Below are 15,937 nucleotides of genomic sequence, written 5' to 3'. Positions count from 1 at the left end.
TTTGAAAGCAAACAGCATGGATCCTGACCAGAGTGGGCGGAGGTGCAGGCTGGTCTGGATCCATGCTGGTCACAAACACACTATGTTGGATTTCTCATGGCACAGGTCAACAAGAGTCCAGAATGTCACAATATATGCCCGTCACAGCAAATTTCTTTACATTAGCACCTGTATTTGCAAATGGAATTTTAATTTTGTGGTTGTTTACTAAGTTTTATTTAGTAATTATTGTAATTCTTTTGTTTTTCTAAGTCCACCAAAAAAATCCTTACCAGGTAGAGATACCTTAAAATACACCTAAAATTTGAAAGTAACATCTATGTTGTACCTGCAGTCAATTATAAAAAAATTACAATGTAAGTTATTTATAGTAACAAGTAAAGGAAGTTAGTCTGGAAATAAAACAAGAGGGCCATGATGGCCCTGTGTCGCTCACCTGAGTACCATTGCTCAAAATGATATGATTGTTTCAAACCAAACAAATGAATGAAGTATTGCCATGCAATACAAAGTCCCCTACTGGAAGGCAACTAATTTTCTCTACTGCAGTATAACATAATGAACTGATACCTGTCAATGATGTATAAACAATATTGTACTATATATACAATATAATATAACAAAGCACTTGGATTAAAATTTGCATATATAAAAACGTACAGTTGTTTTCATATGGATTTTTTTTTTGCCGATTATACAAAAAGTTATCATAAAAGTTATTTATAGTAACAACAAAGTGAAATTAACCCTAAAAAAAACAAAAAACAAAAAATCTATAAAATATAAGTCCACAAGAAACTCTTTACCAGGCAAAGATAGATCAAAATACACCTAAAATTTGGATGTACCGTGCATGTTGTACCACAGAAAAGTGGTCTCAATTTTTCCCTATGGCCAGTAATAAAAAAGTTACAATATAATCTATTTATAGAACAACAAAGGGACATAATTCTAAAAAAAAGTGTGCCTCATAGTGGTGAACATTTCTGCCAAGTTACATCAAAATCCCTCCATGCCTGAAGAAGAAATGCTCCGGACAAAGTCATTCTTGAATTTGACCTTTAACCTCTGAGTATGACCTTGACCTTAGACCTAGGGACCTGGTTCTGGCGCACGACAATTTGTCTCATGGTGGTGAACAATTATGCCAAGTTACATTAAAATCCCTCCATGCATTAAGAAGAAATGCTCCAGACAAAGTCATTCTTGAATTTGACCTTTGACCTCTAAGTATGACCTTGACCTCAGACCTAGAGCCGGGCCTTTGCTCACAACATGTTGTCTCATCCAGGGAAATGTTTGTGCCACCTGATATTTAAATCCTGTTTTGCATGACAAAGTTATAGACCGGACAGAAAAAAAATCCTATTGACCTTTGATCTAAAAGTGTGACCTTGACCTTTAAGCTAGGGTTCTGGGTGTTGCGCACGACATGTCATCTTATCATGGGGAACATTTATGCCAAGTAATATTGTAATCCCTTGATGGATGACAAAGTTCTGGACCGGAAGGAAAAAAACCCTATTCAGGAAAAGATCTATATAAGCCTTAGGCTTTCGATCCTATCCTAAGCGTTTTTGTGAATTCTGTTGATTGTATATGTATTTTGTAAACTATCCCGCTAATAAAATATGTTTAAACCAAACCCTATTGACCTTTGGCCTCCAATTGTGACCTTGACCTTTGAGCTAGGGGTCCGGGTTTTGCGCAGGACATGTTGCCTCATCATGGGGAACATTTGTGCCAAGTAATATTAAAATCCCTTCATGGATGGCAGAGTTATGGACCAGACAGGAAAAAAGCCCTATTGACATTTGACCCCCAATGGTGACCTTGACCTTTGAGCAAGGGCTCCCGGATTTGCACATGACATGTTGTCTCATCATGGGAAACATCTGTGCTAAGTAATACTGAAATCCCTTAATGAATGACACAGTTATGGACCGGACAGGAAACAGACCCTGGTCATGACATGTTAACATATGACTGCAAAGTGTGACCTTGACCTTTGAGCTAGGGGTCTGAAAGTTGTGCACGACACATCATCTTATTATGAGGCACAATTGTGCCAATTGATATTAAAATCCCTTCATAGATGGGAGAGTTATGGACCGGACAGGAAAAAAGCCCTGTTGACCTTTGACCTCAAATTGTGACCTTGACCTTTGAGCTAGGGGTGCGGGTTTTGCGCACGACATGTCGTCTCATCATGGGAAACATTTGTGCCAAGTAATACAAGAGCCATGTTAGACATGGCTAATCCCCCCGCCTGGCATATTATAATTGAAGGCTAAAGCTCCTGGCAAGTTAGTGTCTGAAAGTATTAATTTTGGGGAAAGCTTTGAAGGACCGTTTAGCTGTGGTCCATATCAGGGGTTTTAAAGAGTGGAAGAAAGAATAAGTCAGTGGTGAGGTGGTTTACTGCTAAATTTTATTAATTTTCATGAACAGTATAGCTATGATGTTTTTCTATATGGCTACTGTAAAAAGAAGGAATGGAAAGCTAACAGGGAGCAAGAGTGCCAGAATGTCACAATATATGCCCGTCACAGCAAATTTCTTTACTCTAGCAGCTGTATTTGCAAATGGAATTTTAATTTTCTGGTTGTTTAGTAACCATTGTAAGTCTTTTGTTTTTCTAAGTCCACAAAAAAACTCCTTACCAGGTAGAGATACCTTAAAATACACCTAAAATTGGAAAGTAGCATCTATGTTGTACCACAGAAAAGTGGTCTTGTTTTTTCCCTACGGTCAATTATAAAAATGTTACAATATAAGTTATTTATAGTGACAACTAAGGGAAGTTAATCTTAGAAAAAAAAAAAAAAAAAAAAAATTGTAGGTCGACACAAAAATCTTTACCAGGTAGAGATTGGTCAAAGTACACCACAAAATTGGATGCAGCATGCATGTTGTACTACAGAAAAGCGGTCTCGATTTTTCCCTAGGACTAGTAATGAAAAAGTTACAATAAAAGCTATTTAAAGTAACAACAAAGGGAAGTAATTCTAAAGAAGGGAACTGCGCATGACACTTCGTCTCATGATGGTGTATAATTGTGCCAAGTTACATCAAAATCCCTCCATGCATGAAGAAGAAATGCTTCGGACAAAGTTATTCTTGTATCTGACCTTTGGCCTCTAAATGTGACCTTGACCTTAGACCTAGGGACCTGGATCTTGCGCATGACACTCCGTCTCGTGGTGGTGAATATTTGTGCCAAGTTATATCAAAATCCCTCTATGCATGAAGAAGAAATGCTCCGGACAAGGTTTTCATTCTTGTACCCTTTGACCTCTAAGTGTGACCTTGACCTTAGACCTAGGCGACCTGGTTCTTGCGCATGACACTCCGCCTCGTGGTGATGAACATTTGTGCCAAGATAAATCAAAGTCCCTCCATGCATGAAGAAGATATGCTCCAGACAAAATATTTTAAGAAAATATGATAAAGGGGAATTACTAAAAAAAATAGGCAAGGTAGAGTTATTGTTCTTGCACATTGCACTTCCTCCCAATGTGTTCTATCAGTGTATGAAGTTTGAAGAAAATCCCTCCAGTACTTTTGGAGTTATGCTACGGACAACATTTTTAAAGAAAATAAGATAAAGGGGAATAACTAAAAAAATAGGCATGGTAGAGTTATTGTTCTTGCACAATGCACTTCCTCCCAATGTGTTCTATCAGTGTATGAAGTTTGAAGAAAATCCCTCCAGTACTTTTGGAGTTATGCTCCGGACAAAATTTTTTAAGAAAATAAGATAAAGGGAATAACTCAAAAAATAGGCAAGGTAGAGTAATTGTTCTTGCACACTGCACTTCCTCCCAATGTGTTCTATCAGTGTATGAAGTTTGAAGGAAATCCCTCCAGTACTTTTGGAGTTATGCTCCGGACAAAGATCGTTGCGGACGGATGCACGCACGCACGCACAGACGGAGAGCATTTCTAATATCCCCTTCACCTCTGGCGGGGGGATAAATTAAAATCACATCATGGATGAAAGAGTTATTGACCGGACACGAAACAGACCCTGTTCATGCCATGTTAACATTTGACTGCTTAGTGTGACCTTGACCTTTGAGCTAGGGGTCTCAAAGTTGTGCATGACACATCAACTTATTATGAGGTACAATTGTGCCATGTGATATTAAAATCCCTTCATGGATGGGAGAGTTATGGACCGGACAGGAAAAACCCTGTTGACCTTTGACCTCCAATTGTGACCTCGACCTTTAAGCTAGGGGTCAGGGTTTTGCGCATGACATGTCGTCTCATCATGGGGAACATTTGTGCCAAGTAATATTAAAATCCCTTCATGGATAAAAGAGTTATGGACCGGACAAGAAATTGCGGACGGACGGAACGACAGAATGACAGAACGACGGAAAAGCGCATTCCTATAGTCCCCGAAACTGGTTTTCAACCAGTAGGGGACTAATAAAGGAGGTAATTTGTCATAAATTCAGTCAATATGTATCTTCACTGATTGTTTAAGTCCATCTGTTGACATAAATGAAATTTCAGATCAGTATCTTCATTAGTTACGGAGAAATACCCATTTTAATTTGAAATAAAGGGAGGTGATTCGACATAAAATCAGTCCATAGTTATCTACCCTGATTGTCTCAGTCCAACTAATGACAATAGTTTCAAATAAGTCCTATACACTGCGAAAAAAGAGTTAATATACGGGAGTGTACGGGATCCCGTATATTACCCGTGTACGGGAAGAAATACGGGAAAACTAAAATACGGGCGTGTACGGGGCTTGTATATTTAAAAGTCCGTATACTAATAAAATACGGATTTCCGTATACTATGAAATACGGCATTCTTAGTATACGATACCCCGTATATTATTGAAATACGGGAAATTCTAAAAAGGGGGTTATTCTAATTCGTATACACCCCCCACCGTTTTTTTTTCCCCGTAAAAACCCGGGTGAAGGGGAATACATAAATCCTTTATATTACAAAAAATGGGGACGTATTTTTCCCGTATATGTTTAAATAAAAATTTCCCGTAATTTCCCGTATTTTCTGGTTCGGGGAATATGTATAGTTTGTATATTTTCGAAAAAAAAAGGGATTAAATTTCCCAAAAATTCTTTGTATAAACTCCAAAAAATTTTCCCGTATATGGGGTTTAAACGGATTTAGATAATTTGTATATTTTCGAAAATACGGGACTAAATGTCCCGTATATGTTTCCATAAACAACCCCGTTTTTCCCAAATTTTCGGGAAATATAGGGGATATGTATAGTTTTTATTTTCGAAATACGGGTTTAAAATTTCCCGTATATTTTTCCGAATACAACACTGTATATTTTCCCGAAAAGGCCCGGGAAATACGGGTTTGTAAAAAATTTTGTATATTTCAAAAAAAGGGGCACGTAAAATTCCGGTAAAGCTTGGTGTACAACTCCATAAATTTCCCGTATACCCCCAGAAATACGGGTTTTAAAAAAATTTTTGTATTTTTTAAAAATACGGGTTTTATTTTTTCCCGTATATTTTTTTTGTATACAACCCCGGGAAAATTTTCCCGAAAATTTTCGGGGATATAGGGGGTATGAATAGTTTAAAAATTTTTTGGGAAAATACGGGGTTTTAAATTTTTCCCGATATCTCGTAAAAACCCCCGGGATTTTTCCCCGTAAAAGGCCGGGAAAAAAGGGGATTTTAAATAATTTATATATTTCAAAAATACGGGGAAATCAATATGTGTAGTGAAAATTATATTCCCGGCCTTTTCCCAAAGGTAAAACTTTTTTGCATTTTTTTCGAACTTGTAGGGTGAAGAAATTGAATGTCAATATTAAAGAAAAAAAATTTTTAAATACAAAATGACAAAAACTAAAAAAACATTCACGGCCAAAACAGGTAAAAAATTTAAAAAATCAAGCTGAATAATGCATCATTTCATCTGGGCGCTTTCCCAAATTTTTTTTTAAACTTTTAAATTTTTAAATAGCCGTTTGAGAAAAAAAGGATTAATCAATTATCCCATTTTTTTTTGTATTATAAAAAACATCCGTGATCATCCCATTGAAAAAAATCTAAAAAAAGCAAAAATTTAAAACTTTTTTCCCCCGCACTTTTTCCCAACGCTTCCCCTACAATAAAATATTTATAAAAAAAAAGAGGAACAAAACCATTTATATTTTTTTACTGAAAAATAAATAAAAACATGTATTGATATTTTACTTTGAAATAAATTCTAATTTTTTACAGACGAAAAAAAACCGTTAAAATTTGTGTCTGCAAAAAATTTTCGAAAAAAACCCCTTTTCCGTCGTTTTAAATTAAAGTATCGTTTTGCTCCCCCCGACCGGTGGGTCTTTTTTTTTTTGTTTTTTTTTTGGGGGAATTAACGTTGCGCTGTAGCGATTTTTTTCTGTTTTGGGGGTGGAGGAATCCCCCCGGTGCCCAACGTGCATTATTTCATCAGGGACGAGCGGCACCTGTTTAAATATCTTCCCCCCCACATGGAAAATTTTTAACACTCTGAGTGAGGTTTGGGAAAAACCCGGGCATGGGTAAAGGGGGCCAAAACCCTGGTTTGGGGGGGGTTGGGGGGGGATTTTTGGGGGGGGGGGGGGTTGGGGGGTCAAAATCAAAAAACCCAAACATGTAGAAAACATAGCATTTTGGAAATAAAAAAAGAAACATAATCACCGAATTTCCATTTTTTTTAAAAAAAAATAATTCAAAAGAGCTAAAAAAGTATGTTTTTTTATCCCTTTTTTTCAATTCCTTTAAACCTGTTACTTAATTACAAATCTTTAAAGGGCAAAAATATTTTCATATCCTTTAAACTTTTTTTTCGAAGTAACCTGCAGATGTTCTTGCAAGAAAGGGGGTGGCATGGGAGGAAAATAGGAAATTTTTTATTTTTTCTGTCCCGCAAGTTTTGCACCACTTGCGTATGGGGGAAATTCAAAACGTGCCCCGGGTGAAACTATAAACCGTGCGCAAGTGACCCCACGTTATACTCCCCATTTCCCCGGGTTAACCAAACACTGGCACGATTTAAGCTGATAAATTAAAAAAGCGTGAAAATTGGAAATTTTTTCAAAAAGGGGATGCTTCAAAAGGAAAGTTTTTTTATTTATATTTAGCTGAAATTTAGAAGAAGTGTTTCTTTTTTTTTGAAAAAAGGGCTGAAAATTCCGATTAGTTTCTTTTGGAATATTTCACGTTCGCACGTGTCCCTAAAAACTGCGAACTTGATAGCTATCAAAAATGCAAATTTTTGTTAGCTAAAAATATTTAAATTACGGCACACGTTTTTAATCAACACATTCGAAACGGGGAAACTTAAAAAGTGCAAATTGGGGGCTAACACTGGGGCACGTGAAAAATAAAATTTTTCCTTTTATACCCCTATATTCCACTGAAATACACTGTGGCAGACTTTTTTAAATTTCTCGGGAATGTAGGGTCCCTTTAGTATTAAACCTAGCACATGTAAATTCCGTAATTTCCAAAAATTCATTTTCAATAACCAAACATAAATAGCTTACAAAAAATTTCCCTAAATAATTTTTAGTTGAAAATTAAATACTATCCCCTTGCGGGTAGCTGGGGGGAAAAGCGTTTAGCCCAATATATGGGTAGGGGGTTTTCGATTTTGGGCCAAAAACCTTTTCCCCCCTAAATTATTTCAGATTTTCATTTAAAATTTGTCAAACGCACCGTAAATATTTAGGGGTCCTTTCCCAAAAAAATTTTAATCATATTCACCCTTGTAAAAAAGCAATTTTTTAAAAAAATTTTCTAGACAAAAAAAGACACATTACGATCACAACCGTACTAAAAAAAAAAATATTTTAAAAGAAGAAAAAAATAAAATTTATAAAGATAAACGGGTACGAAAACCACAAAATTACTTTACTTTAAAGCAATGAAAACCCGTGGAAACCCGTGGAGGCGTGACACTGACTGACTGTAATAAATAAAAAAAAGCTTAAAAATTAAAAAAAAACGCTAAAAAAAAATTTTGGGAAAAAGGGTTTAATGATTTCTTTCTTTAAAACCCAAATATATAAGCTTTTAAAACTGATTTCCCCAAACCCACAAAAAATAAACTGTACATAAAATTTCTCCCAAACCTTTTTAAACTGCAACAAAAATTATAAAAATTTGGTATGAAATATTAACTAAATCAGATAAATAGCCCATGTACCCTAAGCCTGGTTCCAGTCGGGGAACCTTTCAACTTTTTCTCCCTGCAAATTGTCAAAAACAGAAACTCAAATAAATCCCAAATTCCCCAAAAATTAGGGGCAAATTCTTGGGACCCAAAAGCATAGAAAATAGGTACCAATCATTTTGGGAAAAAGCTTCTTCACGTTTCCGCGCGTTAAAACCCCCGAAGCGATAACATCGGGGCTAAAGTGACCGAAACCGATAACCCGTATTTTTGTTTTTTCAGAGGGAAAGGAAGTCACGGTAAGTACTTTTTTAAATTTATATTTTTTTAATTTTTAATAAACTGATTTTTTGTGAAAAACCAGACCATGAATTATTTTAATTTAAATGGGAAACCAAAAGGGTCTTTTTATTTTTTAAAAAAAATTCCCAGAAGCGTAAAAAAGGTCATTTTAATTTTGTAATCTTAATAAAAAAAAAGAAATTCAGAATAGCCGTTAAATAGTTCATTCATTCATTCATTGGGTTTTGACCCTTTTCCTTCACAACAAATCATTTAACAAATTAGTTCTTTCCCATTCCCCCAAACCGATAGCTAAAAGGTTTCAGTCACCAATTTTTATTTTGGGCAAGGGGTTTGAAATAAAAAAAAAAACCGGGGAAAAAATCATTTAAATGAATCCCTTTTGGGTTTTAAACGAAATAAAGTTGAAAGGAAAAACCCCCTTCCAGATAGAAGTTTTTTCGTACAAGCTAGGTGCCGAGGTAGTTTTTAAGGGAATTTAAAAGGGCGGCACCTTTTTTCTTTCCCATTCGAAAAAAACGGGAAAACTGGGAAAAGCTTTAAATAAATTTTAAATTTTAAAAATCTTTTATTTTTAAAAAATGGGTACCGGTAATCTGCCAAAAAACGCTTTTTTCTAGATGGCATTTTTGAAAAAAATTACAACATCTCTTGCCCTGTTAAGAAAAAAATTTTTTTCTCTGCGAAATATCAGTGCCCAGTAAAAAAATTTAAATACTTTTAACAGATTTTTTTTAATCTCTCCCGACTTTGAAAGTCATGTAAGGGGTTGGTCATGGGGAAATTTTTTTTCAAGTATTAAAAAAAAAAAGGGTTTTGAAATAAAAAAAATTTAAATTATGTAAAATTTTGGGATTTTTAATCTGAAAGTTAAAAATTTTATAGTGACCAAAAATCAACATACTAATTTTTGCATTCCCAAATTTTTTAGTAACCCCCTTTTTTAAAAAAAACCCCGTAAAGGGGGAGAAAAAATAATCAATTTCTTTTCCGTTTTCCGTACAAAAAAATTTTTTGTTTTAACACGGGGGGGGGGGGGTGAATCGAAACTAATAGTTTTGGGTCATTAAAATTTTTTATCTAAAGCTTTAAAAAGGCAAACGGTTACTAACAGGGTTACTTAATAAATTTTTAAATTTAAATATTAAAGTAAAAGGGGCGGAACAAGTCGAATATGTATTAATACTTTTTTATTGTCAAATAAAAATAATATTTAGTAAAATGAATATGGTATCTCCCTTTTAAAAACGTTTCATCTTTTCCTCAAAAAAAACATTTACTTTCCCGGGCCATACAAGGCAAAAAATAAGTAAAGCTCCAAATTTGTCTGTTTATTTTAAAAATTTATTTTTAAAAGGACCCTTTTTTAAAATTTTAAAAAAATTAAAGTTTTAGATATTTCCCTTTTAAATGGTTTTTTTTTCAGTTTCTTTTAAACCCCCCATTTTAACCCGCTGTAAATCCCCCCCTTTAAAAAAACCACAAACGCCCCTTTTTTTTTTAGCAGGGCCCCAAAAAGATTTCTTAAAAAGGTTAACCCCTAAAAAAAAAAAAATTTTTAAAATACTTATCACTTGTAAAAGTGGGGTTTTAAAATAATTTTTTTGACCCAGCTTGAAACAACACGCCGAAAAATTTTTTTATTCCCCCCGGCCCAAAAATTTTAATCCCCAATGAAAAATTTTTGGGGGATCAAACATTTTACCAATTAAATTAACCCTTTTTTTTAGTGGGAACGTATGCAGCTTGGGGGTTAAAAAAAAATTAAGAAAAAAACGCAATGTTTAAAAGAATCAAAAAAAGGAAATGGGCCCCCAGATCGTCCGTCAAAACAAAAAAATATTATTGGAAACCGTCCCTGAGAAAAACCCAAAATAGTCTTAGTTTTTCGACCCCAAAGGGGTCGAGAACCCCCCGCCCCTTTCCCCGCAGTCCCGCCCAGGATCCCCTGCTGTTCGCTAACATTTTTTTAATTCTAATAGGCTTTTAAAAAAAACAGCCCTAAACCCCGACCCAAATGCCCGGATCGCAGGCTTGGGCTCGATCCATGCTGGTCGAAAACCCCCTATGTTTTTTTTTCTCATGGACGGCAATAATTTTTTTTAGAAAACGGATATTAAAAGGATAAAATTAAACTAGGTATACTGACGCTATAAATTTTTCGGAAACACATTTAGAATTAGATGTTTTTTAAATAATTTTTAAAGTAAAAATTGGATATTTTTAAAAGCATTAACACTAAACCCTCCCCTTTCTTATAAATTTGGGAACGACAGTGGGAAAAATTCTTTATTTCCGCTCCAAAGGGTTTGTTTCCCGGCGACCAACTTTTTTTTTTATATATTTCGAAAAAAACTGGGAAAAAAATTTAAAAATCTCGCGGGAAAAATCTATCTTTGCATGGCTAAAAATTTTTTTTGTTACTCAAAGGGAGGGGGCCTTTCAAAGGCAGCCAAAAAACCTGGGGGCCGTGCAAAAAAAATCATTCTGAAAAAAAAGTGGTCCTTTATAAGGGGAAAGAAATCGAGTAAAGTCCCGTAAATTCGTTTTTCCCCAAAAATTTTAAACAAAAAGTACCCAATTTTCCTTTAATTTTTCCACAGATTTAAACATGTATAACACCGTTTTCATAATTAAATTTTCGAATTTCGGGGACCCCCAATATGAAAAAATTAAATTATATTTTCCCCCTTTTTAATTTTTTTACATTTTATTAGGTTAAACCCATAGATTTGGATAATTTTTTTAAATTCCCCGATTTACAGATGCATTAATTTATTTGAACTGGGTAAAAAGATTTGGAAAGTTTATGAGGGAAAATTTACTTTCTAAGAAATTAACTGACCCCGGACTGGAAATTTTTTGGGAAAATCTTTAAATTGTTTAAAACCCAAAAAATTAAAAATTTAGAGGGAAATATATCGTTCAGAAAATTTTTCAGTTTAAAGTTTAAAGAGAAGTTTGAAAAATTAAAATTTAAAAAAAAAAGGGTTTTCAACGGGGGAAATGTTTTTGCATTCTCAACATCAGATGTTTGTCAAAAACCCGGGGAAAACCACGGAGACCCGGAAAGCGAAATGCGTTTTTGTCACCTGATAAAAATTTACCCCAAAAGGGACAAAAATTTTGTGCATTTTTAATAAATTTCAAAAACGGAGTATTGCGAAAAGGCGGACGGTTTAAGGGAAAACTAATTTTTGCATAGTTTTTCGTTTAACCCTAGCGGTTTGGGGTTTTAAAATTTTAACCCCCCTTAGTTTTGGGCAATTTTTTTGGGGAGGAAAAAAATGGGAAAATGTAATTTTTATCCCAAAACCCGGGACTTTTTGTTTTTTTTTTAATTTTTTTTGACAGGTAAAAAAACTCTTGAAAAAAGACTCCCCGTATTTATTTATTACCCGTTGTCATTTTGAAGACAATCCATCAAAATGGGGGTTGGGTTGACCGGGGCAAAAAGTGTGCGGCACTTGAACCCCATGCTTTTATTTAAAAATAAATTTTTTAGATAGATTTTAAAAGAATTTTAACCATAAAACAAATAAAAAAACCCCACATAAAACTTGTATTAAAAATTAAAAAGGGACGTTTAAAGTATCTTTTCTTTTCCGGGGGACGAAAAGAGTAGGGGTTCTACAAAATTTAAAAAAAGTCGTCATCCCTGCCCACCCTGTCATTTTTTCGTCATTTAAATTTTCCCTCATTTAAAAGGAATAAATTTCAGTAAACTATGAATTTCAAGAGTCCATTTTTTTTAACTTTTAATGCGTGCCTTTTTTTTTTCCAGGGGGACACAAGAGTTTTTTTACTGGAATCAAAAACGGGACGAAATATTTATTTTCACCCATAGAGAATATACTTAAAGTGGAAATTTTTAACTAGTTTGATCCCCAACCGATGGGGGGACCAAAAGCCCGGATGAGGGGGCCCTTTTGTTCCCCACGACATTCGACATAAAATAAAAGCTTATACTTACTGAGATCAGGAAACTGAATAATTTTCCCTTTGGTTTAACATTTTTAACCTGAACATATCGGTCCATACAGAACCAACATGCGTCTTTTTTAAAATACACTTTGGACATTAGGAAGGGGTACTGCTCTTTTTTAAAAAGACGGCAAAAAACAAAAACCTTTTTAGCGGTAATCCCGGGGATTCAGGGAAAAAAGAAAACAAGTACAGACAATAGTAAAAAGAAGTGATACTCAACTGAAAATTTTTTGGGTCCAACCGGGGCAGAAATTTAAAAGTGGGGAATTGCTATTTTTTTATTTGAAATGAACATAATAAAATTAAAAAATGCTGAAAGTTATTGTTTTCCACATTTTAATTCCCAAATTTTTTCATTTGGGGCCGAAATGAAAAAAAATTCCTAACCCCTTTTAAAAAATGATTTAAGAGTATTTAAAATTGGGAAAAAAATGTTATTTTAAACTGACAAAGCTCCCCAAATTAAAAACAATATGAATTTTTTTTTCATACCCCCCGCTTTGGGCTTGGGTTTTTCCCAAACCCTACCCTAATTTTGCCAGGGATCACCGACAATTTATTTTGTTTATCCCTTTTTTATCGGGCCCATATACAAAATCAGTTTACAAAAAGAAAAAAAGGGATTTGATACTAAAACCCGCATATACGGGGAAAATCTGGTAAATTTTATCTTTTGAAAAAATCGTCCCCCTGAATTCCCCGAATACCCAAAAAACCCAATTTTATCAAAAGGACCAAAAATGGAATCGGGATACTTTTGCAAAACTTGCATAAACCCGGGGAAAAAACCCGGCCCGTATATCAAAAATACAGGTTCCCTATAACCCCGTATACCGATGCAAATACATTCCGTTTAAAAACCCCAAATACGGGAAACCTAAAATTGCGTATACCAACATATCCCGGGGGAAGTCCGAAGGGCCCCTATAGTAAAAAAAACGTTTCGTATTTTTCCCCGTATATGACACCCAAAAACGGGGGGGGGATCCTATATTGCTTATACCCTTTCATTACGGGGCTTCCGAATCTCGTATTCAAAAAATACAGTTTCTATATGGCCCCCCTAATGACAAAAGTAAAGGGGTCCCCTAAACTTAGTATATCATGGGGTATACGGAAAAAAACCCAACCCGTATATTTTAAAAAAATCCCAATTCCCCTAAAAGTCCCGTTAATTAATGCAATCACAGTCCGTATATGACAAAAAAAAGGGTCCGTATACTACGAATATCATGGGGTATACGGGAAAAAAAAAAGAAAGCCCTAATTAAAAATACAATTTCCCTATTGCCCCGAAAAATTTGATGCATCACAGTGCGTATATGACAAAAAAACGGGATCCGTATCCCCTTTTAAATTTGGAATAAACAGGCTCGTATACTTTTCCTTAATTTTTAAAAATACGGGAAATAACCCGGGAAAAAAAAAATCTCAAAACCCTTTGAAAACAAAGAAAATGAAACCTTTTGTTTTAAAACGGGCACGAATAAACACCATTTCAAAGGGGTTTTTTTTTTTAAAATTCTATATTGCATATATAAAGGGAAATTAACAATTTTTGAAAATTTGGCTAACGGGAAACCCTAAGGGGATAAAAAATAACGGACTTCCCGTATACTAGATTTCCGAATACGGGGCGCTATTAGGGGGCCGTATATTTTTAATATACATCCCCTATTTCTCCCGTTTTTCCCAAATATACCGGGAAACCCCCAAAACTCCCGTATATTGACCCTTTTTTTTGCAGTGAAAAGTACTTACAGAAAATAAATCCATTTTGATTACAATCAGGGGAGGTAATCAGATATAAGATAACTAACCTACGATTGGATCTGACAGGTTCGTCGTGGAATCCAAGATTTATTGTTGTTGAAAGTATTTTGGAAGTTTGTATCAAATCAAACCATAAATGAAGTCTCTATATGTCTGCAAAAGCCAAAATAGCCAATTTTGGACCTTTAAGGGGCTATAACTCTGGAACCCATGAAGGAATCTGGCCAGTTCAAGAAAGGAACAAAGATCTTGTGGTGATACAAGTTGTGTGCAAGTTTTGGTTAAAATCAAATCATAAATGAAGCTGCTATTGTGCAGCCCTTTAAAAACCTAGGACCTGGTTCTTGCGCATGACACTCCCGTCTCATGATGGTGAACAATTGTGCCAAGCTACATCAAAATCCTTCCATGCATGAAGAGATATGCTCCGGACAAAGCCATTCTTGAATCTGACCTTTAACCTCTAAGTGTGACCTTGACCTTAGACCTAGGGACCTGGTTCTTGCGCATGACACTCCGTCTCATAATGGTGAACATTTGTGCCAAGTTTCATCAAAATCCCTCCATGCATGAAGAAGATATGCTCCGGACAAAATCCGTGGACGCCGCCCGCCCAGGGCGTTCCCATAATACGTCCCTTTTTCAAACGGGTGTATAAAAATGAATGTAGAATTTACCATGAACATCCAGATCAAAGTTTTTCTCTGCTTCTCCTCCTACATTTTTAGCTATGCAGGTATATCTGGCTGTGTCTGATACATCCGCTTCATATATTGTCAAGTTCATTCCATCTGCAGATATTTCAAACCTGGTATCCAACTCAGATAGATCTAGCTCATATCCATTCCTGAAAAATCAATTCAGACATCAAGGGTGCCTTAAAGACAGACAGGCATACAGACAGAGGGACGGCACTAAATCAATATGTCTCCCCAACTACATGTGGGATATGTAGGTACCAACATTACAAAGCATCCAAACAAAATGTACTGGGTATTTGTATTGAACTTTGTTTTAGTGCACTTTCAGAATTTGGCTCCAGGCCTATTTTATGACTTTTTTTTTTTTTTTTTGGTTACCTCATTGCAACTATTATCATTGTTATGCTTTTCTTTGTTTCTTTTCTTTCAGCTTAACTGTTCATTAAATAGTTTGCCCAGTTTTCACTGAAATGAGTCATTTTACAGAGTTAACAGCAAAAACTGAACTGTGGAATTAGAAAATTAATTGGCCCATACAGTGAAACCACCGCCCCACCCGAGCACCAATGACTCGAGTACCCGGGCTCGCCGAGCAATTCATTTGGGTCCCGTCGTTTTCTTTCTATTTTCTATGTGATTTTAAACCATGGCTGGGTCGAGCATCGAAACTCGATCGCTCGAGCATGACACCAGGTCATTTACTCTTTGTGGCTTTCGGCTAACTCGAGCAGAGGTGTCAAAATGTTTCACACCTTCGCGGTCAGAATGTATCATTTTTATTAAACTTTCACACCCGTGAGAATTGCGTAGTCTTTTCCCAAACTATCTTAAATGTTTGTTTGTCGGTATATTGATCTTATGATGAAATTAATTATTGATAAAAGCTTAAAGAAAAGTTTTTACTGATCAAATATCGATAAATTTACTGATAATTTAAAGCACCTTTTCGCAGTTATGAGATCTTAGTATTTTAAAATCAGCAGTTGTTTGCATGCAAATGAAGGAAAAAATATAGC

The 15,937-nt window shown here is 35.2% G+C and overlaps 1 protein-coding gene across 1 annotated transcript in view; it reads right to left on the bottom strand.

Annotated features, from left to right (window-relative positions):
• LOC128548785 (hemicentin-1-like) overlaps window positions 1-15,428 on the bottom strand; it is a 59,404-nt gene extending 43,976 nt beyond the window's left edge. The window contains exon 1 of the mRNA XM_053524243.1: window positions 14,898-15,428. Coding sequence (XP_053380218.1) covers window positions 14,898-15,006 — 109 coding nt within the window. The 5' untranslated portion in view covers window positions 15,007-15,428. The remainder of the gene's footprint in view (window positions 1-14,897) is intronic.
• Window positions 15,429-15,937: the final 509 nt, after the last annotated feature.

Source organism: Mercenaria mercenaria, chromosome 15, assembly GCF_021730395.1.
Source record: "Mercenaria mercenaria strain notata chromosome 15, MADL_Memer_1, whole genome shotgun sequence".
In the NCBI taxonomy this organism is placed as follows: Eukaryota; Metazoa; Mollusca; class Bivalvia; order Venerida; family Veneridae; genus Mercenaria; species Mercenaria mercenaria.
The sequence above is the reverse complement of the archived record's forward strand: the minus strand, read 5'-3'. Positions and strand labels throughout refer to the sequence as shown.